This window comes from Cinclus cinclus, chromosome 4 (assembly GCF_963662255.1).
Source record: "Cinclus cinclus chromosome 4, bCinCin1.1, whole genome shotgun sequence".
NCBI lineage: Eukaryota > Metazoa > Chordata > Aves > Passeriformes > Cinclidae > Cinclus > Cinclus cinclus.
In genome coordinates this window covers 57931168-57955442 of record NC_085049.1, presented here as the reverse complement: position 1 = coordinate 57955442, position 24275 = coordinate 57931168, and the positions used below count along the sequence as shown (strand labels likewise).

The window sequence follows — 24275 nt, the reverse complement described above, 5'->3', positions numbered from 1 at the left end:
CATGAGACTCTTCCATTGCAAATTTAAGGAAGGATTGACAATATATGATCTACTCTGGCAGGGGCTGGAGAAAGACTGGGATGTGCGAGGCACTGCACTGTGTACAGGGGATGGACCAATGGAGGTATTGCCATGGCACCAAGCACCTTGACCTTATTATCCTGCAGATCCCTTGGAAAGGGACAGCAGCAGCGCAGCCCCACGTGCCTGCTCAGGGCCAGAGCAGAACTGGGGTGGCAGCGTGGGCTGGTGTGATGGTTTGTGCTGCTGGAGCACGGTGTCACACGGGAAGGAGGAGATGACTGCAGCACCGTGGTGGTGTCCCTGGCATTCCTCAGTCTAAGCCACAGGAGGGGGAATGTGGTTGGGGAAGAAGGAAGGGTAGCACATGCTTTGGGGCTGGAGACTCGTTTGACTGACTGTTCCAATGCTTCAAGGCAGTGGCTGTGACAGCCGTGCTGCAGCAGCTTTCAAAAGTGCTGGGGGGCTTCTGCAGGCCGTGAAACACACAGGTGCTCATGCACATCCAGGACAGGCAGCAGAGGGATGGGGAGGCATCCATCCAGGCTGCAGCCTCCTGCCTAGCATCTCTCCTTGCTGCACCCACCAGCTTGGTTTCATACAACTCCATAGGAGCTGCCACTGACTCTGCAGCTTCCACCTTCACATGTGGGTCTCAGGAGGCAGAGCAAGGTCCAAGAAATGTCCTCAGGCATGCTCTGAATTCGTGTCTCTGTCCTCAGCCAGGCTTTCCTCCCCCTTGTGCATGTGACAGGCAGCTGCTTGTTCAGGATATTCATATCATCTCCTTCTGCTGGAGACATCTCGGAGCCTTCCCTTTTCATTCCATTTGTGTTTCAGGTTTCCAAGTTGCAATGGGACCTTTTCACAGCCATTTGAACTATGTTGGCATAGGGCTTGGGCTCCTGGTAAGCCCCCCGGCCTTGCTAAGCTGGCAGTATTGATTTTGCCAGCAGGGATGTCGGTGGTGGCCCTGGTCCACCAGCTGCTGAGGAGGGACAGTGACCCAACATGGTAGCAGTCCCCAGCCCAGGCGTTTCTTGCCTGCCTGTCTGTCCTTCTCATGGTGGCACCACGCGCTGTGGGGGTGTGTTGGTGTGCAAGTGGGAAATGTGTTTATTTTTGTTCGTCTCCTGGCTCGTGCCGCTCTGAGTTTGTGGCACTCAGTATTACTAACACATCCTTGTGCCAGCTGGCAGCAGGGGATGAATCAGATTGGCAGCACCACAGCGTGGACCCTTCACTGGCCATTCAGCTTAGAGTGATTCCTGTGGCCAAAGTGCTGGTGATGTCTCCTGCCTCTGTCCAGGGTGAGTCCCCACCAAATGCCAGTGGCTCGACCTTGCTGGTGGAGATGTCTCAGTACTCTGTGGGACAGAGTTGTCTCCTCTGACCCTGCCTGATGCTGCCTGCCCGGGCTGGATTGTCTCTGTCCCTCCTTTACACTGGAGGTCTCAGGTGGCTTCATGAGCTGCTCACTGCTCACTGGCAGCATCCTCAAGCTGGATGCTGGCTCTGCAGCCAGGAGGACAGCTTATCCTCGTGCTGCCAGAAACACCTTTTGCAGCTGTTGTGGTTTAACCCCAGCAGGCAACTTAAGTATCACTCAGCCCTTCTCTCCCTCTCATTGCCCCCAGTCCCAGTGGGGAGAAGAATCGAAAAGAAAAGGTTGTCTTTGTGGGTTGAGATAAGAACAATTTAATAATAAAAAAAAATATAACAATAATAAGTGTTAATCATATTAATACAACAATAGTAATGGTAGTAATAGTAATAATAAACACAGAGAGAGAGAATAACAGGACCCAAGAGAAACAAGTGATGCACAACCCAATTACTCACCACCCAATGGCCAGTGCCCAGCGTGTCCCCAAACAGTCGTCAGCTCCTTCCAGTTAACTCCTCCAATTACATACTGGGTATGCTGTTTACTGTTCTGGCCATGCTCCCTCCTGGATTTGTGTGCAGCTCCTCAGTGGCAGAACATGGGCAACAGAAAAGTCCTTGGCTTGGAGTAAGCCACTGCTTAACAGCAACTCCAACGTGTCTGTGTTATCAGCATTATTCTCATACTAAATCTAATGCTGTGCTGGCTACTATGAAGAAAATTAACGCAGTCCTAGAGAGAATCAGGACAGCAGTTAATTGTTTCCTTCCCCTCCCCTGCTTCTGCACACTCAGCACACATGGAACTCGATGACATCACAGACCTTGGGATGTTGGTGGTTCCGCTTGTCCCCAGAGCCAAGAAGCAGAGGTGTGTGGTTCTCCTCTCGCTCCTGAACACTCTGATGTTCTAAACAGGGGAATTTTGGTGGCCACAACAAGCACTGCTGAGGTTGCAGAAGGTGGCACACTGCTTGTCAGTGTCAAGAGCCTGCGTTGCTTGCACTCTAGGAGGACAATTTGGATTCTCTTACTTGCTGCAGCCCAGAGTATCCTGAAAAATGTCGCAGCCATTTCGTATCTTTGGGCTAATGATGATGATCTATCCAGACTCTCAAGGCTTGCAAGGTAATGATGACAGTGATGGTGATGATGATGACAGTGAAGAATCAGGGAACTCCTGCCACTCTGAGCTTCCTTCATCCTTGTGCAAGAGCAGTGACAGCGTAGATGACAATCAGACAGAGGATCTGGAAGAACCCACCCCATTTTCCCTAATGCCTGGCCACTCTTACATGGTAAAACATAAACAAGTGGGGTTGGCCAAGCATGCGCTGGAGCTTGAGGAGGAAGATCAGGAACTTCAGGAACCATTTTACAAAGACATGGGAATGTCTGACAGCTCAGCTGGAGGTGAGGAGCCCAGCCCCACCTATTGCCTTCCTGGGCATCAGAGGTTGCCTGCTCCCCAAAAGGCTGGTACAGCACCAAGTGGCTTCCACCACTCCTTCCAGCACAGCTCAGGCCAGCACCTGGGGACAGAGGCCACTGCCATACAGGCTCATGCCAGTGACCATTACGTGGGACACCCAGAGAGCACTACGAGAGCAGAGTCCCACGTGCTGCATGAGGAGGACAGTGAGTGCCCATCCCTGCAGCCAACCTACAACTCGCTCTGGAAGGAGAACAGCAGCCTCAGGTCGGAGAACGAAATGCTCAGGAATGTGAACATCGTGCTCATGTCAGAGAACTTTGCACTTAGGCAGGTGTTCAGAGAGCTCAAGAAGGACAGCCCTGTGCTCAGGCAGGAGGACGTCATGCTCAGGCAGGAATACAACATGCTCAGGGGACAGTATGACAGGCTGGAGGGTGAGAATGCTGCACTCAGGAAGGACAATGCCACAGTCAGGAGAATGTTTAACAACTTCCAGAACAACTTGAAGAGACAGGCGTGCATGGTGGCGAGCCTGCAGGATCAGCTGGAGACCAGCCAGGCTGAACGAGAGAGGGAAGCCCGAGTGGCCAAGTCCTTAGTCCAGCAGACTGAGAGTCGTCTTCAGCTGATGAACCAGCGGGCTCTGGATGCCGAAATGAATGTGGAGAGGCTGAAGCAGAAGATCTTCATTCTCCAAGGACAGCTGGACAGATTCAAGCTGGGGAATGAAGGCCTGAGAACAGGCTGGCCTGGAAGCAGCGAAGCACATCTTAGGCTTCACCAGGCAAAACCCCCACAAGCTCATAATAGCCAAAGATGGCTCCCTCAGGCATCTCCTGCCTCAGGAATGCTGCCCATTGTTGCTGAGGTCCTTGAATCTACCAGAAAAATTCTCAAATTTTAAGCAGAGAAAGATCTATGAGTGCAATTCTGTGTGAGTTCCATGGATCCATGCATGGTCCAAGGCCATTGGTCTCCCATTTGCAACCATTTACTACAAATAAAAACATTTATTTTCCCATTCTCAAATGTGTGTGCCCAGACTGGTAGGTAAAAATAGATATATTAGATAGATAGATAGATAGATAGATAGATAGATAGATAGATAGATAGATAGAGGTAGCCTTTATCCTTTGTGGAGATACTTTCCTTGTGATTAAGTGCCAGTTGCAGGTAGTGATGTGGCTTTAGCTGCTGATACTCTGTTTGGGCGCTGTGGAGCCAGCAGCAAAGGCTGCCCAGGCTCTGAGCTGCACGGTCCAGCCATGGTGGATTCTGTGCAAGAGGCTCTGCCACAGCTCCAGCTGACATGAGCTCCCATGGGGGAGCCAGGAGGAAGCATAGCACCACAGGATGCAGTGCTCTTACACAGCGTGCTCATCTCATCTCACAGCGCTACCAGCCTGAACTGGAGATGAACAAAGCCCTTGAATTTCATCTGCTTCCTTTGCTCCTTCTTGGGAAGGGGGGGAAGGTGAGGGGCAGAGATCCAGGCATTGCTGCACATGGTTTCACAAAGCTGCTTAGGTCCTCCTTCCTTCCTTTCAGAGTTGGCTGCTGCCTGAGCTAGTAATCCAAAATCTCTAGAAATAATGCACCTGTTTCTGCAGCTGGAGAAAGAGAGTTATTAGTTGTAGAAACTTTCAGGAAACTGTGAATTACTCATATGTGTGAGCTGTGACTGTACCTTCCCTGTTATCAGGGTCAGTGCTGGCTAAGGGTGAGCTTGGAATATCCAGGCTGGCTGAGAATGATGCCAGATGAAGAGGATTCCCTTCTTCTCCTGGTTGGGGCTGGCACAGAGGGGTGTACCTAAACTTCCCACTTTTGCCACCTCCCAAAACCATGTGGGATCCTACCATCTGAACTCACCATGTAATTGATCTTTAGTTAGCTTTATCCCAGCAGGACCATCTGTGGGTATGAAGTGACGTCTCTTTGTCACATCAACATTTCTCATTAACTTGGGTTACTAGCCCCAGGGTCTGATATAGGTTTACTCAGCTGCACAGCAAAAATTCCTGGCCAAACTGACTTCAGAAAGACTTGGTTGATGTAGGGCAGTGAGCTGGTGGGAGCTGGTAGTGTCAAAGTGCTTTTTCCTGACAGGGACTTTTGGGCAGCTGTTCACTTTTGTCTCTATATGGTGAGTTGTGGATTACAAAGTTGTTTTCTTCTCCTGGTCTCATAATACCCTTGGTCTGAACAACCATGTTTGTATTGCTGCAGAGCTTTAACTGCCTCAGTAACTGAGTAATCTTCATCCCATCAGAGGTGATGTCTGGAGCTCCCTTCTTGCTGCTTTTCAGTCTGAGGCGAAAGCTGGTGGGCACCCCTGGCCACGTGCAGCTCCATTTTGCAGCACTGATGATGAGACAAGGATGGTTGTCACCAGCTTTTCTATCCTAGGCAACATCATTTGCTGTTCCTCTCTCCTGTCCTTGCACAACCACTTGTAAGCAGCTCTAAGCTTTACATTTGATCCCAAAATCTTTGTGTTTTTTTCACATATCTGACAACCAGTGGCTGTTCATTGGTGAGGCTGGCAGGAAGCAAATTAGCTGGCTCTGTCTGCATCCCTGCTCTGCACTTGCTGCTGTAATCCAAAGGCTACAGTGCAGGATTAGCACGGGTGTACAAAGCCCTTCCTAATCTGTGAGTCATTACCCCCTCAGTGCATTTCACTTCCCAGCAGCTCTGGGCAGGTGGAATAGGTTGGCTCTTGAGTCTTTGGCTTCCCCATTGTTCCATTTGAGAGGACTGGGTTGGGACATCTGCTGGACATCCTCCCAGGTCTCCACTGCTGAGCTGCTCCTTGGATGCTGCACACAGGGCATGTCACAAGGTTTGTTTCCTCTAACTGGCTTTTCCTTGGCTACTCCTGAGCCCTTCCTTTCCATCAGTTATTTTAGGCCCTACCCATTGCTTTCCTTATTTGATTTGAAACAGGGGGGCATGTTCTGCACACCCTGGAAAAAATCCCCTCAGGGTTAGGCTGGGCTGACTGGTATCCCTGAGGGCTGCTGTGCACTCCCGTGTTTTGCTAGTCCTTGTGTGAGAGGTATTTAGCCTCTCCTGAGCTCTCCTCCTGGTGTAAGCTCTGATATTAATATAATGGCTCAGGGCGAGGGCCCCGTGAGCTGCTCAGCTGCCGTGCCCTTGATCTGGAGAGCGGTGACCAGCCCGCCCTGCTCCTCTGCTGGCGGGAGGGAGGTGCTGGGGAGGGCAGGGTCTGAGGGCTGTGCACCCAGTCTGCATCCATCAGCTTCGCACCTGCCAGAGCCAGGCTGCAGCAGGTGCCCCAAGGAGACCTCCCAACACACCCTGAGCAAAAGGCTGGGAGCCCTGTGCCCTCTGCTCTGGACTGGCACGGGTGCTGTCAGGGGAGAATCTGACCAGGTTTTGCTTTGTCCTTCTCTGCCAGGCGCGTGCCCAGGAGTAATCACAATGGCAGTGCCGGTCCCAGCTCGCCAGAGGTGAAACCTGGAGCTGCCCAGTCCCGTGTGAGTGCTGCTGCATGAGTTCCCACGCCCTGCCAGCTCCCACGGCCCCCTGACACCGGATGACAGAGCGAGCCATGGGCAGTGTCCGAGTCAATCGGTGAGTAACCCTCCTCTCGAGACCTGCTGCTGCCCTGAGGGACCTGGTCCTCCTCATCTGGCCCCTCAGACCCTAACTTCAGACTGTCTTTTGATGTATTCTTCTCAAATTACCCATCAGTGGCTTTCCTGTTCCAAGGAATGATTCCTCTCTCCTTCTCCAATCCAAAACATGCTGTATGTAGGGGTAGTGCTTGGAGGAATACTATGGAGGAGAAGCCAAGCGCTGCATGATGCTGGACCAGAAATTACAGGTTCCAGCAGCACTGCAGAAGCCACATGTTGCCAGGAACATGTTCTCCAGCCACCAGTACTGTCCTTGCCATGACATGTGGATGGAGGCCCATGCTGGAGGACTCCAGCTGACATGTCAACACCATGGCATGGGAGGGAGACACTCCCAGGGTCCTGTGAGGCTGCAGCTTGTCAGGCATGAGGCCAGAGCACTCTTTGTGCTTCAGTGCACTCTCTTGACTTCCTCAGTGGTCAGAGCACCTTCTGCCATCACATCTTTAAGGAGTATCTTCAACTGTCACAGGAATCACATGAGGGGCAGTGTCGGAGCCGACTGCGAGGGAGGGGAGCCAGAGGGGCAGAGGTCTCCCAGAAAGTGTGTGTGTAGCTTCTGCCTAGGAAACTGCCAGAACTTTGTTGATTTCCAAATTACACCTTTGGTTTGGATAAGGGTTGCTGGAAGACACACATGTTGCTGTGGCAACGGAATTGTCCTGAGTGCAGGAAGTGTATAAACACTGTCACCACACACCATGAAATCAATGAGCAGAGCAGAGGAGAAAATAGAAGCTCCCAGCCTTGTATTATATGAGGGCCAAAATGTGGTCAGGCTGTGGGTGCTTGCTTCCAGGCTTCCTGGCTGTCCCCGCTGCTGTCAGGTTTCAAACCCTCGCATCCCTCCTCACCATAAAGGCTGGAAGGGACCACAGAACTACAAGTTGCTGGTGCTTTGGTGCCCTGTCAGGACTTTGCTAGATGCACCCTCCTGGCAGCAGCACTCAGTGAACATTGCAGCTGTTCTCCACCGGTTTGGTCAGGTTGGCACCATGGTGCAATAATCACTGAAATGTGCTGTTGTGAGATCCACCAGGGAGGTACTGTAACCCTGTGAGCCACCCACATCTCCTGCCCTTGCTGTCTCAGTGGTTGCTGTTACCTTTCTCGTATTCCTGATGGAAGTGCCTGTTTCTTCTCTTCCCAGGTACAGCATCGTCTCAACTGAAGAGGATGGCCACAAGGTCTCTGCGTTGGGCAGCATGAACGGGCACAGCCGGAACGGGAAGGGCCACGCTCCCCGCCGGAAGCACCGCAACCGTTTTGTGAAGAAGAACGGCCAGTGCAACGTTTACTTTGCCAACCTGAGCAACAAATCTCAGCGCTACATGGCCGACATCTTCACCACCTGCGTGGACACGCGCTGGCGGTACATGTTGATGATCTTCTCCGCCGCCTTCCTGGTCTCCTGGCTCTTCTTTGGCTTCCTCTTCTGGTGCATCGCTTTCTTCCATGGAGACCTCAATGCGCCAGCGGTGGCAGGTAGTCCCTCTCTCCTCAAGCCCTGCATCATGCACGTGAACAGCTTCCTGGGGGCTTTTCTTTTCTCAGTAGAGACGCAGACAACCATCGGGTATGGTTTCCGCTGCGTGACTGAGGAGTGCCCGCTGGCCATCATGGCGGTTGTGGTGCAGTCCATCGTGGGCTGTGTGATTGACTCCTTCATGATTGGCACTATCATGGCCAAGATGGCAAGGCCCAAGAAGAGGGCCCAGACCCTCCTCTTCAGCCATCATGCGGTCATCTCCGTGCGGGATGGCAAACTGTGTCTCATGTGGAGGGTGGGCAACCTGAGGAGGAGTCACATCGTGGAGGCCCATGTCCGAGCCCAGCTCATCAAGCCCTACATGACAGAGGAAGGGGAATACCTCCCCCTGGACCAGCGGGACCTTAATGTGGGCTACGATGTGGGTCTTGATCGTATATTTTTGGTCTCACCCATTATTATCGTTCATGAGATTGATGAGGAGAGCCCCCTCTATGGGATTGGCAAGGAAGAGCTGGAGACGGAGAATTTTGAGATTGTGGTTATTCTGGAGGGGATGGTGGAAGCCACAGCCATGACCACACAGGCACGAAGCTCTTACCTTGCTAGCGAAATCCTTTGGGGGCATCGCTTTGAACCAGTTGTGTTTGAGGAGAAGAACCACTACAAAGTAGATTACTCGCGCTTTCACAAGACGTACGAGGTAGCTGGCACACCTTGCTGCTCAGCCCGGGAGCTGCAAGAAAGCAAGATGACCATCCTACCTTCTCCACCACCTCCCAGTGCCTTCTGTTATGAGAATGAGCTGGCACTCGTCAGTCAAGACGAAGATGAAGATGATGATGAAGTGGGTGTGGTGTTAGGGGGCAACACTAAGGAGGAGGGAGGTATCATCCAGATGATGGATTTTGGAAGCCACCTGGACCTGGAGCGGCTCCAGGCAACTCTGCCTCTAGATACAATCTCATACCGCAGGGAGTCAGCCATCTAAATCCTCCAGCCTCCCCGTTTCAAACCCATTGCCCAAAGTCTCCTCTGTTCTGTACCCACACACTGGATAAGTCCCTTCACCACCAAATAATGCCTCCCATGATTGCCTCTCAGCCCCCAAATACACCAAGGCCTGGAGCTGCTCTGATATACTCCCTTTCTCATGAGGTCATACTGCCTGGAAGAGGAGTGAGGATACACTGCTCTTTTCGGGCATGCAGCTTGGGCTAGCACCCTTTTCTTGCCCAGAGACAGGAGAGCAGCAGGACTGGTTTCTTGTCTCTGGAGAGGTGACTGGAGTCCCTGCCTTCAGTGGACAGATTGGGGCCCACAGCAAGTGTTTCTGCTGCTGAGGCAATGGCAGACTTTCTGTCCCCTCTCACTATGGGTGGGCCCCATGGCTGTCAATGGTCATCACCGTCACTGGGAGAGGAGTGACACTTGAACACTGACCAGATGAGGATAGAAGGGAGAGTTTGGGACTCCTGGAGGGAGTGGGGAAGGATCTCGAGGAAGGAGTTTACTTGCATGTTTGTTGTTTGTTGCACATGATTCTGTATATAAAAGAGAAGGAGAACTGAAATCGATATTCTTCCATGCAAACACCAAGCTAGGAGACAAGGACATTCTACATAGGCTGCTCTGCACTCTCCTTGGCTTTTGGTGTCTGTCACCTCCAGAAGCAGCTCGGCTCCATGGATTCAGATCCGGTTCTCCCAATCCTCTTGAAAAACATGTCCTGCTCCTCTCCTGAGATACGTGGCGGAGGAGGCAGGGCCCTGTGCTTACCACACTCAGACTGCTCCCTGGCACAGCACAGCCAGGATGACAGACAGGTGACCTGACTGGACAGCAAACTCTCCACTTGCTCCTTTTGCCTCCTCCATTCTTCTCCCTGATGCCATCAGCTGTAAAAGAGAATTTGTAACTATTTATTTTTAATAAAGTCTAATATCCCAAGGGGAGGTTTGGAAGCAAAGGACAGACTCCAAGGCTGCAGCCTTGTATAGAGACTGATGAGGGTTATTAGGGCTGGTGTTTGCTATTTGTATGGCAAATTTGTATGACCTTGGAAGCTCCACCACAAGGGTTCTCTTGTTCTGGGCCTCTCTAGTAAAGACCTATATTGAGAGGCTCAGAGAATTTGTTCAGGGAGAAGGTCATACAAATATGTGTATGGAGGAAATAATCTGCATTAAAATTACCAGTAGGATGGGCCAAGCAATACTGTTTGCTTTGGAGATAGTGAGAATTTTGCCCAGGGAAGGATTATAGATATCCTTGGTGAAGAGGCAGAGATGTGCAAGACATTGCTTTGGATTCAAAAATCCCATGAAAAAAAACAAAGCCTCTCTTTCTGCTAGAGGCAAGAGGAGGGAGAATGAGGGAGGACATCAACCCCAGAGTTATGCCTCTAACATCACTTTGTTGTCATTTCACAAAAGGGGTGAAAACCTGATGAGCATCTTCCTTCAGGAGCAGCAGAATCACCCTTTCAAAACTGCAGATGAGATGAGGACAGAAAAGCAAACAGGGAGCTCAGGAATGTGCTCTGGGCACCCAATAGCTGTGCTGTGGTGGGGAATGGCTGAAGAAGTTATGCCCCACCTAATCCCTGATCTACAAAGCAGAATAAAAACATCTCAATATCAATTTGGAATTGGTTCAAGAAGTAAAAGGAAGAGGGGAAGAAGAAGGGCAAGGAGGGAAACCGCAGGACTGAGAGAAAGAAGCAGACACAGCAGGCAGATGGTGGAGAAGGAAGGGGAAAAGAAGAAGACAAAGTGAGGTTATACGGAAGTGCATTTGAGAAAGAGCCCAAATAGACTCACAAAATGTGTCTAGGCCCAGACATGGTAATTTCTCATCCTAAGATGTAGGTTTTGTGGGGGAACAGCTGTCCTGCCTGGGTTTGCTCTGTTCACCGGAATAATTCCATTCACCAGAATAATTCCAGTCACCAGAATAATTCCATTCCCAGCACCCTCTGGGCCCAGCCATGGAGCTGGTTTTCTACCCAATGAACAGTGCACCCATTCAATTTCTCCAGGAGCCAATTTCTCCAGGACAAATGCTTTGGGAGACAGTGTCAAAGGCTTCACAGGAGTGGAGGTAGACATCATCCACAGCCTTTTCCTCATCCACTAAGTGGTCAACCTGTCACAGAAGGAGATCAGGCTGGTCAAGCAGGACAAGCCTTTCCTAAGCCCATGCTGGCTGTGCTTGATTCCCGGGTTGTGCTACATGTTCTGTATGTTGGCAAGGTGAATTGCTCCATGACCTTTCCTAGTACTGAGGTCAGGCTGACAGGGCTGTAGTTCCCCAGATCCTCCTTCCAGCCCTTTTTGTAGATGGGTGTCACACTGGCTAACCTCCAGTGACCTGGGACCTCCCTGGCTAGCCAGGATTTCTGATAAATTATGGAAAGTGTCTTTGTGAGCTCTTCACCAGCATTCTCAGCATTCTTGGGTGGATCCCATCCAGCCTCACAGACCTGGGAGTGTCTAAGTGATGCAGGAGGTCACTGAGCATCCCCTCCTGCATTATGGGGCTTCATTGTGTTCCCTGTCCCTGTCTTCCAGCTCAGGAGACTGAGTACCCTGAGGACAACTGGTCTCACTATTAAAGACTGAGGCAAGGAAGGTATTATGTACCTCAGCCTCTACCTCACTCCTGTAGTGATCCTCAGCTCCAGAGCTCATCTGCCAGAGCAGTTTGCCTCAAAGCCTTCACTGAAATGATGGACTCACTGGAATTTGAGTGACCCCCATCCCTCCTGGCTCTGCTGGTGCTGAAGCAGAACTGCCTCTCCTCAGAGCTCCAATGCTTCCCACTTGGGAACCGGGGCACCTTTCTCAGCACTAACTTCAAGAGTTTGCTGGTTTAGGAATTGAAGTCACCCCCTCCTTTCATTATTTACTTATTTTCCCCTGAGGGAATAAGCAGGGGCTGGTATTGACCTGGCTTTTAATACAGCTTTCAGAGTCGTGTGCCTGCCACTGGCCATGGAAACAAACTAATGGACCGAGAGAGAAGGACTTTGCGTGAGAGGACACGGACTTTCAGGACACAGGCTGGGGTGGTGGCCTCCAGGAGAGGGGACCCCTCATGGCTGGGCACGCCCTCACTGATGTACAGCATCCTTTGGAGGCGGGTGGCAGTGCTTGGTGGGGATGAATTGTGCCCTTAGCTCTTGGGAGACTCATCAATCACCAAGGAGCAAGTGTGCAGAGATGCCAGGCAAGGATGGTGCACCAGGGCCATGGGCATGCACAGATGGGGTGGCTGGGGCAGCACTCAGGTCAGCACTGCCACCCCTCCCTTCACATGTCAGGGCACTTGTGGGAAAAATGGGACAAAATTGAAATAAATCTGAGGGAACAAGCATCATTCAGCCATCCTGGTTCCAGCAACCTCCGTATGTCTGAACCTGCTGGATGTTTTCATGTCATGTTTGGCATCACAGTGGAGAAGACAGCGAAGCATTGAAGAATGCCCATCTAAACCCCTGCTGTTCATAATAAAATTGCAAGAAAGCTTTCAGTGCTGTCAGATCATTAGAGAGGGGAGAGAGAAGGGGGTTGACGGGAGGGGGCAGAGGGAAGGAAAGAAACAGCCAGCACAGGAGAACAGTGGTGATGAGTAAGTTTCTGCCTTGCAGACACTCCTCGTGCAGCTGTGCTGCTGTTGCCACACACAGCCCCTCCAACAACAAGGTGCAGCCACTCCAGTGTCTGCTCCTGCAAGCTGCACACATGCCCACAGGCTTTGCTGATCCACAGCAGCAGGACATCCTTCTGCACAGGTGCTTCTGCACCTGCACACTGGAATCCCACAGCACTTGTGCCCAAGCACACACTGCAGGTGCCTTACATGGGTATGCCACACACGGGGGCATAATCCATCCTACAGCACAACTTCATCCCATAAACACCCAACCACATTCACAAAAATGCCACACAGCAGCAAGTGTCTCAACAAGTGCCTCTCTGGCTGTATGCTGGAGACTCCTTTACGCAGCCTATGAAAAGCCACCAGGAGAATCCACCCTGGAAAACTGTTTGCTATAGAGAAGGTTTGAAATTTTTAAGGATTCTGCAAATCAGCTGTCCAGGCCATTCATAACTGTAAACACACCAGGTATTTTACCTTTTGCATACAGTGTGTGGAGCTTCATGTAGGTGACACATCCCCGCCCTGTGCTCTCCAGAGAAGATACCTTTAATGCGTGGTGTCCCTCATGTCCTTCCTCTAGGATCTGATGGAGACACTGCTTCCCTAAGACCTGCTTCTAATCCCGAAGGACTGGCAACTTGCCTTTCAGGAGGAAGATACTGCTTCTTTGTTTATTCAACCACAATCTATATTTCTTTCCTGTCTTACTTCTGAACGTCTTACTTGGCTCATTATTGAAAGCTATTCAAATACCAGGAAGATAATGGGGAGAGGAAGGACTTTTTCTTTTCTCTATGAATAAGATCCAGGCACTGGTTCAGATCCTCTACCCCATGACAACTAACCATATTGATGCCACTCTTGCCAGCTCTCAAATGAATGTTGTTGTTTGAAATGACACTTGAGAAACTTGTTTCATGTTTTATTTTTGGTGACACTTTTGGACAACCCTTTTGAAAAGAAATCATCGTTGGCACCTTTCAACTCACACAAAACTTGCTCAGCAAAACATTTTGATACATGCTGCAACTAAAAATATTTTTAAGAAACACAACAATAATCTCAATTGAGGAGAAAATAGGTTTGGATTTCCATTATTAGAAAATGGTGCTGAAAATGTCTGTGCTTCTGAACAAACATGTTAGATTTCAAACAGCTTGGTTTTGTCCAAGTTTTGCCCAGGAGTGGATAGGGCACGTGGCACTACCACAGCAGCTGTGCACAGGCTCATGACCTCTGCAAGGATGCCTCCTCTGTGTTCTTTGAGCTTTAGCAGCTCTTCTGTGCCTCTGCAGGAGAGCCTGAGGTCTCTTGCAGCTTTTGGACAGGCAGTACTAAGTGGCTATGGTTTTAAATGTCACCAAAAAAAAAAAAAAAATCCCACCAAAAAAAAAAAAAAAAAAAAAAGTCTTACCTTTCCAGGCCATTAAGGGCTTGACCCCGTAAAGTCAATGGGACTTTGGGCATGGTAAGAGCAGAGCTGGGCCCTAATGGAGCACCACTATTGGAAAACCCCTCAGGGCCCGGCCCTGTGCTAAATCCGCAAAGATGGGATGGGCTGCTGCTGCATGCGCAGGAGGGAGAGAGGATGGAATGCAGCCTGCTGGGATGCTGCAAATCTGGGGTGGTGCAGGGCAGCTGGGGCAGCCTGGCTGGTGCAGACAGAGGGGACAGCGGAGGGATGGGGAGGGATGGGGAGGGATGGGGAGGGATGGGGAGGGATGGGGAGGCAGTGTCTGTCCGCAGCCGCCTGCCGCACGGGATCCCGCAGCCGGGGGATGTCACACCAGCGGGAGCTGAGATGGCAGCCAGCTCTCGGAAGGGCTGCACGGGCTTCTCCTCCTGCCATGGTCGGCAGGGCTGGGATCCTGCCCTTGCCAGCCCCGGTGTGCTCCCGCCGGCGGGATGCGGCGCTGGGAGGCTGAGTGGCTCGGCGGGGCTGGGGAAACCCGGCTATTGCTGGCCTCAGAGCACCATCTAGAGATGAAAGCAAGGTTGGCATCCCCGTGGGTCCCGGCGTCGCAGAATCATAGACTCTCTCAGGCTGGAAAAGACTTCTGAAGTCACCGAGCGCAGCCCTTAACCCGCTACTGAACCGCGTCCCTAAGCACCGTACCTGCACATCTTTTAAACACTTCTGGAGAAGGTGACTCTACACCTCCCTGAAACACCCGCTCCAGTGCTTGACAGCATTTCCAGTGAAGGAATTTTTTCTAGTATCCAACTAAACCTTCCCCGGTGCAACTTGAGGACATATCCTCTTGTCTTATTGCTTGGTATTTGGGAGAAAAGGCCAATTCCCTTGCTACAACCTCTTTTCAGACAGCTGTAGAGAGTGATAAGGTCACCCCAGAGCCTCCTTTTCTCCAGGCTCAACAACCCTGACTCCCTCAGATGCTCCCTATAAGACTTTTGCTCATCTCCACAGATCCCAGCATCCTTTCAACTCCTGACTCCCCAGGCTCACAAAGTGCTGCTTCTGGCCCCAGTGCTGATGGGCACTGTTGGGCTGGGCTGGGGCTGAGGTTGACTCTCCAGGCAGTGCCATGGGGCACAGGTGAGGTTTGTGGGAGGAAATGTTTGCTCTGGAGTGAAAGAGGCCACTGAGAGGACCAGCATCCACATCACAATGCTGCAATAAAGGTCAGCCCTCCTGACAGTGGACACTGACTCTGAAAACAGTTCAGATATGTGCTACCACTTTGATTCTTGTTGGGGACAAATCTGCAAAGCCATGCCAGCTCTAGGAAGTTAGGGGGAGATGACCTTTGTTCAGAGTCAGGTCCCTCTGGTGCTGCCTTGATGTCTGCTTGTCCTTCAGTTGTTTCTCAGCTCTGCCTGGTTGCATATGCTCAATGCATAAAATCTGCTTCCTATTTTTTTTTCCTATTTTTTCAGTCCCTTGATGGGACATATCCAACCTATGGCTGTAGCATGGTGCTGCTGCCTCTCCCATATCCTGGGTGGGAGGCCAGCATGCCCCGATGGTGGGAGAGGGGCAGTGAAGTTGTATGGAAGTGATGTCCTTGTGAGGTAGAAGGCTTGCTATGCCCTGAGAGCTCTTCAGGCAACTAACTGTTTTGTATGCGCCTGGGACAAAGGATAACAACAGCCTGGCTTGACAATTGGAAGAACACTGGTCCTGGGCTTCTTCCAAGTCCCAAGGAAATCAACACCAGCAAAGCAGTCAGTGGGCTGCAGTATAATTCTTACCTTGATCACATCCCCTCCAGAAGGGAGCATTTGATGTGAGTAATGCCTCTGCTTTCTGGGCAGCCTGGGCATGTGGACCCCAAGTGACTCACTGTCCATATCAGGTCAGCCTGGAAAGAGGTAAAGTGCAGCAATGCAATTCCACTGCCCTGATGTCTGTGAAGAAATTCAGGATGGACACAAGCACTATCATGAAATAGTCTGTGTGACACAAGATATTTGAGCTTTGAAAGTTTATTTTTGTTGTTGTTTTTCTTTTTTTTTTTTTTTTTTTTTTTGGTCTCTGAAATTAGCAGTTTTATTTTGGTGCTGACCCCAGATTTGAAACAGCAAGTCTTGAAACCTGGGACCTGGAAATATTTGGGTCCCTGGCTGTAGTGAATTGATAGAGTTGTTTGAATGTCCCGGCAGTACAGATGCTGAAAGTGTGCTGTAGAGCACAAAACCTCATTACAGAAGCTGTACATGAAAGTGAATAAGGAGCTTGAAATTGCTCCTGACAGGTAATTAGGTGCTCACCAAGCCTGGCACAGGCCGGCACACCACTTCTGGGGTACTGAAGAGAGGAGAACAAGCTGATGCAGGAACTCCAGAGAAGACTCTGAGTGTGTTTATGACATGACCTGCAGTCTTCACATGTTTCTTTCAGGGATAAGACAATGAATCAGTAGGAGAGTGGGTGCAAGCACAACAGCCGATGCAGACCTATAGCAGAATGGTTGGTACCACACAGAATGATCTGATTAAACATAAGCAGAGTGGAGCCATCATTTAGCTCCAGGCTGCTCAGTTACACCATGTGTCTTTTTTTTTTTTTTCTGGGATACAGTGTTGTGCTCACTAGCAATGAGGCTGCCTTGAACAGAAAAACTTATGTGACCCCTTCAGTGTTGTGTGAGGCTGTAGGAAAAGCAGGGAAGAGCTGCAATGTAAACTACCTCTGGAGCAAAGAGCTGCAGACATGGGGTGACAGGGACAAATAACAGGGTGACCTGGAGTGTCCAAGGAGCCAGCAGTGATCAGCAAGCCACTGGGTGCCAACGGGATGGAGCAGCATGAGGTCAGTGGAGGAGGAAACTGGCTGGGGTTGCTGCAGAGGAGGTACAAGGTGTGTTGGTAGTATTGTACTGGCCAGATGAAGCTGCATGTTCCCTGCTGCTCTGCTTGAGACAGCTCTCCTGCAGTCAGATGGTCTCATGAGCTCAAAGTGCATTGTCAACAGTTAAAATGCAAGAGCCATTTGTGAAAAGTGTGGGATTTTCTGACTCCTTGTAATTATTTGATGATTTGTCCCATGGAAAAGCCTCCAGAGTCCTCATGTCCTCCGTGGCTCCATTTTGCTTGTTGCTGCAGTCACAGGAGAAGGGACAGCTTCTGTTCTCAGAGAGAAAGCAAGCACAGGGGGACAGAAGTAGCTGACAGCAAGGCAAAGTGACTTTCCCAAGATCATGAAGCAGTCAGTGGAGAAAGGACAGATTTAACCTTCCACTGTGGGTTTAACCTGTCACCTCCTGTACAGATAAAGAAGGACATTGCAAGTAATAAATGAACGAGGAGCAGTTCCTAAACTCTCTCTGCCTATCCTGGGTCTGCAGCTGCAGCAAAGCTGTTGCCAGGACATTGCACTTCCCTAGGTACACACAAAACATCTATCACCTTTGTACCACTGCCTACAATTCCAAGCAGTAGTTCTGACAGACCAGGTGCTGTGCATATTCCCAACTCAGACACCCCTGGCCTCTAAACATCCAGCTACAGGAACTGGGAGCTGTTTGGTCTCAAAGCTTCCCCAAAAATAGCCTACATAGGGCCTTGCAGATACTAATCATTACCTTCTAGAAGTGAATAGGAGGCCATGGGAGGCTCAGATGAGCAAGTCTTGCAGTCTCTGATGAGCAACAGTATGATGTGAGGCAGAAATAAAAATACACAACCTCAGTCCTCCTAGGTAATGAGTCCCAGCTGCCTTTTGCTGTGTGGGATGGATGGTGAGATGGCCTTTTGTTAATTGGTGCCCTGTGCCTGGTCTTTGGCTGGTGAGGACAGACTGTCCCTTCCAGAGAAACCCTTTGCATAAGAATTAAAGACGAGCTGGGCTGAGATGCTGAACTAATCCACCAGGGCATGTCGGGAAGACGCATTTTAAGCCATTCTCCCTGCCCTCCCGCCTTCCAGTGCATTGTTTATCTCTCCCTTTCCTTCCACAGCAGCACATGAATTATTCTGACTGGACCTGCTTTCATAACCGCCTGCGTTCTGTCCCATCCCCTCAGCCCCAGAGCCCACCTGGGAGATGCTCATACATGGGAGGCTTTTTAACTACGGCCGGTTTGTGCTGCTGTGAACAGCAAGCTCACACAGACATTGCTCCCTGCTGCCTGTGCTGCACACAAATTTCACTACTACGGCTACATCTTCACTTCCCTGGCACACACACACACACACACACACACACACACACACACACACACACACTCAGTCTCACCCCAGGGGTACCACAGGCTCCTTGCCAACTCACTTTGCTCCTGTGATGCTCAGCGAGCTCCTCGGGGTGCACAAAACTGGCACAGATTTCACAGGTATTATGGAGCTACTGCTCCCCTGCCGTGCTGTGCTCCTCACCCATTGTCCATCATACCTGTGAGATACCTTGTCTCTCTTGAGCCTCACCCTACCCACGGGATTCATTCAGGCTTGCAGCTCGCCCCTGCCATGGATACACGTGTGTAGCACATACACACCTGGCGCTTGCCAGACACACACTACACACAAATAGGGATCTGGGCATCATAGCATTGATGGATAATTCAGTTTGAAAGAGACCCCAGGACAGCTCTAGTCTGACTTCCTGCTCAGAGCAGGGTCAGCAAAGAGGTCAAATGAGGTTGCTTGGAGCTTTATTTGATCTTATAAACTACTAGGATGGAGACTGTACAGCCTTTCTGGGCAACATTTTCCCACACTTGACTGCCTTTGAGGATAGAAAAGTCTTCTTTGTATTCAAGCTGGACCTCTCTTCTTTAAACTTGTGTTCTTTGTCTCTCATCCTCCTGCCAAGCACCACTGTGAAGAGCTTGGCTCTGTATTTTACCAAGACTCACAGGTCCTTTCCCACACAGCTGTTCTGCATCTATCCCCGGCCCACATCATTGCCAGAGCCTCTTCCATGCCAGGTTCAAGGCTGCACATTTGCCCTTGCTGAACTCCCAGTGTTCCTGCATGCCCATCCCTCCAGCCTCCTTATGTCACTCTGACATCCCCTCAGGCATGTTGACTTGTTTCCCCTCCAGCTAAGTGTCACCCGAAATCTTGCTGGAAGTGCACCCCATCACCTTCTCCAGGTCATCAATAACCATGTTAAAACAGGAGAGCTCCCAGGACAGCACCCTGAGGCATCCCACATGGAACCAGCCTCTAGGTAGAGTACAACCCATTAACAATTAGCTACTCCCCGTGCCTGGCCAGACAAATATTTTTGTGTTCATGTGCTTGTCCACCTATTGAGACAACACCATCTTTACTTGGACATCAGAACATTGGGAAATGGTGTTGAAAGCCTGGTTGAATTGGAAATAAATTATTTCCAGTACTCTCCCTTCACCCATAAATCCAGGTTTTTTTATCAAATCAGGTGATCAGGTTCTTCAGGCAGACAGGTGCCTCCCCTGTGGCCCTTCATCTTGTCCAGACTGCTGGGCCAGGTTCTTCCACCAGCCTGTAGGCACTCAGCTGCCTTGGTGCCCAGAGAGCACTCAACATGCAGGAGAGCAGGATGAGGTTACACATCTTCAAGTAAGATCCTGCTGATTCAGCTCTGAGTCCAGCTCCTCCCAAGGAACCTTGGCCTGTCTTGTGGTTCTCTGATACATCTGCCCTGGCCTGACACAGGTCTGAGAGTGCACCTAAATATTCCTGATTGTTTGTTTCTTTTCCCCATTAGATGCGCCTTAATTTTTTTTTTTTCACCAAAGCAAACCAGCAGGGGTGTAATAAAGAGAGCCAGTTGCAAACTGGTAGAGGCTGGGAATACCACGTGGATAAAAAAAGGCAAGGCTATATGGAAAAAAGCAATAAATGTGCTTAATTACAGGTGTGGCCAGGAACAGCTCCTATTATTAAGGTTGCCAGCAGTTCCCCTTTCAAGACCCTGTTTTCACTTGCTTATGACTTTGTCAAAGTTTCACCACTGGAGCAGACATTTTCCATAGAAAATGATTGTCTCAGCTGGAATTGGGTGCATTTATTTAGTTATTTTTGAAAATGTGGACCCACCACTAGTTTTTCTGGGCTAGACTATGTATATACGTAGCCCAGGGGACAAAAACTGTGGAATTTATGGGCTTGGCCTCGGGCAGGACATCAGTTTTTGTGTAACAGAGGCTATGTTTTGCCAGCTCTGTGAAACACTACTATTCTCCCCCACCAGCATGGACAAATTACATCGTTTTGCTAAACATGGAAAGAAGACTTGTCACAGTTTCACAGCTACAAACTTTTCAACCTTTGCTAACCTGCCCAACCCTTTTGGTTTCTGAGGCTGTCATGACAGTGTATGGGCTTTCCCAGGGTGGAGCACTGCAGGAGGAAACAGGGAGGGCTCTCCCTTCTGGGGCTGCTGTTATGCGTCACAAACTGTTTGCATCTCTCAATGCTTTCCTCTGCCCTGTGCTCCTGGCCACCTCTCTTTTGACTTCTGGGAAACCTGGTGGAGAAAAGTCCCTGATTAGAGTACAGAAGAAATAAAACTCAAAGGAGAAAACCAAAAATCTGGGGAACAGCAAATGAGACTGGGAAGCGAATGAAACCACAGGCTGAAGGGAAAAGCTGTGTCTGTTTGGGGAAGGGGCTATTGCCTGACAGCTGCTGTAGTGACTTGGGACAGCTGAGCAGGAAGATTGGAAGCAGAAAGCAGGTCTGGGAGCAGTGAGATGGGGAATGGGAAGACCAAAGGCATGGTGATTACAGATGGGGATGGGAAGAGAAGAGGAGGGGTGATTGTCAGTGGGATGGGGAGAGGCGATTGGAGGAACTCAGCCCATTTGCCTGGGTGGTGGGAGTTTCTAGTGACATGATGGAGGGGAGCTCCCATCATCCATCCAACTGCAAAGGAAGGCTTGTACTGGCAATAAGGGGCAGCTTGTGTGGAGCAGGAGAGCATGTGGTGGGAAGGCTGGGATTGACTGGCCAAGGACTTGCAGCAGACACAACCTCATACTGTCTGGGCAGGATACTGGACCTGGGAATACAGTGGGAGAAGAAACAGGGCAAGTGAGGTGGACCTGAAAGGGGACAGTGGCTGAGCCCAGAGCCCATCGCTTCCTAACAAGAAGAGAAATCAAAAGTGGGAAAGCTTAGAGGGGACAAGGGAATTAGGGAGGCCAGCCATTACAGCTTGTGTTTCTGGGACTGGAGACTTCTCCAGTGCCCGAACAAGGGTCTTCACCCAAGTCTTCCTCCCAACTCTTATTGTTCCTGTGCTGTTATCCCAAATGCCACCGGGCAGCACATGTCACCTCTTGCTAGTCCTGCTCCTTGCTGAGGACAACAGGCAGTTGCTACTCACTGTTATATCAAATACACATTTCTCATCACTGAGAAATGTCAGCACCAAGGCTGGCTACACAACTGCCCTTCAATGTCCTCATGCATATGAATTACGGTCGAGTCTTTAATTATGTGGCCACAGATTTATTTTCCACAGGACACCTGCAGCACACAGGTTTGATGGTGTTCTGGATGAGTCTGGGTTTTGTCACCAAGAAGGCTCTTTGCAGGGACTCAGCATCATCTTTTTGTTGTGTTGGTTTGTTGTGTTGTTTTTTTTTTTTTCCCCTAAAAGTGTGAAGACAAAGGAGTGACTCATTGCTGAGGCAGTTGTGTGCTGGCCTGGATCCTTCCCCTGCTGCGGATTTCCTACCTGATGCTGAGCGAGTCACTCACAGCAATCTTTTCAGAGGTAGTTATTAGCTATGTTTTATTTATTCTGGCAATTTTGCTTTGTTTTTAGCCTTGTGCTATCCTGGGATCCTGATGTCTCATTTGCAGGAGTATTTATTGCTCCCTGCTGCATGTGAAGGGGGACTTGCACCTGACTATAGAAAATGCTTTAAACTGCAGAGCGCTCTGGTGAAGTGCTCAGATCAGCATCCCCACCTTGCAGGCTGCATTTGACCTTCCCTCCAGGAATGCTGGATCTTCTCTAAAATGCTGCTGTATTGCTCAGTATGAGTATTGAAAAGGCAAATCTATTATTATTTGTAAAGTACTGAGAAACTAGGTGTATGTTGTGTAAAAGAGACTCTCTGAACATTGATCACATCGATTTTGGAGTGGGGGCTGCACGTTCTGAATGAGCTGTGAGTCAATGCTTTGAAGAACTCTGTCAGCCCTGTTGGACATGTCAAGCCACAGGCACCTTCCTCCTCAGGTATCTTTGCTGTTGAATTGCAGGTGGCAATGTGTTTGTTCTCTCTTCTCATCTCTTCTTACTTTCACTGGTCTTGGAAAAGTAGAACTTCAGCACTGTCAATGTTTTGTCTGCTCTTCCCCTGATTGCTCACACTTCCCTAGCACAAACAAGTATCTCTGTGGCAAACTGACCTTGGTCTTCAAAGCAGTTTGTCCTTCTCCAGAGAGTGGGTGAAATGGGATTCTGCTCTTTGTTGATCAGGCAGAGCTGCCAAATGTGACCTGGCAGCTCTCTGAGGTCTGCTAGGTCACTGGAGCTCAGCTTTCCCATGAGTTTTACTAGCTGCTATGAATATCATATACCGTGACTCTGGAAGGCCACCCACCCAGCCGTGACACTGTGAATAAACAGCACAACTCTAGCCCTTCTTTTTTTTTATCCCACCTGAGGAATGACATGATGGGCAGCGGAGAGGTTGGCTGGGTGCCCAGTGAGCACCCAGCTTGGTAGCCCCTTGGGTACACCAGCCCACAAGATTCAGCTCAAGACACGTTGCTGTGGGTTCCCTCTACAGCGCTGCAATGAGAGCACTGGGACTTCGTGCGTGAATAGGACAGTAGCCAAATGTAGCCCGTCTTTTAATTGCCTGCCTTCAGCAGCAGCACTCCCTGTACCATCTAGGGGTGCTTTGGCCACATCTGAACCCTGGGAAAGGTAGATATGAGGTGTCCCAGGTGCAGGGCCCCCACTTGCTGAGGGGCTTGGACTCCCTTCCATGCTCTTGCACCCAAAGATCCCTTCTAGGCAAGCCAGGAAGACAGGACAAGATGAGGCCTCCTGGGGCCTCATATGGGAATGCTGTTTTGAATGTGTGAACTGCACCCCACTACTGGGTTTGGGGGGTTAGACAGCCTTCCAGGTGCTGTAGTCTGAACAGAGTCTTAGTGTACCTTGGTTGGTGCCTAATACAGTGCTAACCTGAAAGGGCGTTACTCTTTGGAGAGGTGCACAGAGGAAAAAAGGTGCCGAAGTTACCCACCACTTTGATCACTGGGAGGAATGGAGATGGCCCAGCAAAGTTTGTGAGCATGGATTCTGCTTGTCCCTCAAATTTACTCCCGGTCCAACCCAACCCTGGCTGGCCTCTCTCGAGTTGGGATCCTGCTGCTTGTGTCATATACAACAGCGTCCATTTTCAGACACTGGGGCAGAAGTTACCTGCTGCACTTCTGGAGCACTGACATCCCTGATGGAGACAGGCTCCCTCCAATACTGACTGTGACATGCATAGTCAAATTCAGCAGCCCCTGGCCCAGGCTCCCTAATAAAAAAATACTCCATAAGGAGAGGTGTAACTAGGCAATGCTTGGAGAGAGGTGGGTGTTAATAGATCACATGGCTAGCCAGCACTAAAAGCTTGATTACAATTCAATTAAGGGAATGTTTCTAATTAAAGAGTTCTTATTTTAAGCTGCCAATGATTAAAATAAAGGTAGCTGAAGTGTCCATACACACTCCAATTTAATCCCCAAGGGCTGCATCTACATTGGGGATTTCTTCAAATTCCCTCCCGCTGCCTCAGTCAGCAGGAGGGGGAGAGTTGGTATGGCCACTGTCGTCCCAGACCTTGCACTTGCCTGCCGAGCAGTGTCACCCTAAACTGCTCCCACGAGGCATGCTGAGAGTTGCTTTTCCTGGATGCTGATTCAGATCCATCCTTCCCAGCTCTGTTTCAGAGCCCACCTCTCTCAGTGCCTGTATGAGCATGCCACTTGAAGCAAAGTCACGAGTGGTGTTGGGCTTCGGGAAATTCCTTATCCACTGATGTGCAGCCACCCAGGGAAGGAGAGCAACCCTTGGCTGAATCCAGCAGTGGCTGCATACTATTACCTGCCTTCCCATTTGCTCACTGTTACATAAGCTGTGAAAAAAACAGGCTCAATGGAGCATGTGTAAGGAAATGTCATTACTACGAAAAACTCGATTACATTT

The 24275-nt window shown here is 50.2% G+C and overlaps 2 protein-coding genes across 2 annotated transcripts; both read left to right on the top strand.

The window, feature by feature from the left end:
- The first annotated feature begins 2468 nt into the window (after positions 1–2468).
- Positions 2469–3764, top strand: LOC134043793 (endosome-associated-trafficking regulator 1-like). Its single transcript, XM_062492524.1, is given in 2 exon segments — positions 2469–3106; positions 3317–3764. Coding segments are annotated over 2 exon segments (1086 nt in total).
- A 2640-nt stretch (positions 3765–6404) lies between these two features.
- Positions 6405–8987, top strand: KCNJ4 (potassium inwardly rectifying channel subfamily J member 4). Its single transcript, XM_062491336.1, has 2 exons — positions 6405–6442; positions 7658–8987. The coding sequence occupies exons 1-2, from the start codon at positions 6405–6407 to the stop codon at positions 8985–8987; spliced, it is 1368 nt and encodes a 455-aa protein (XP_062347320.1).
- Positions 8988–24275: the final 15288 nt, after the last annotated feature.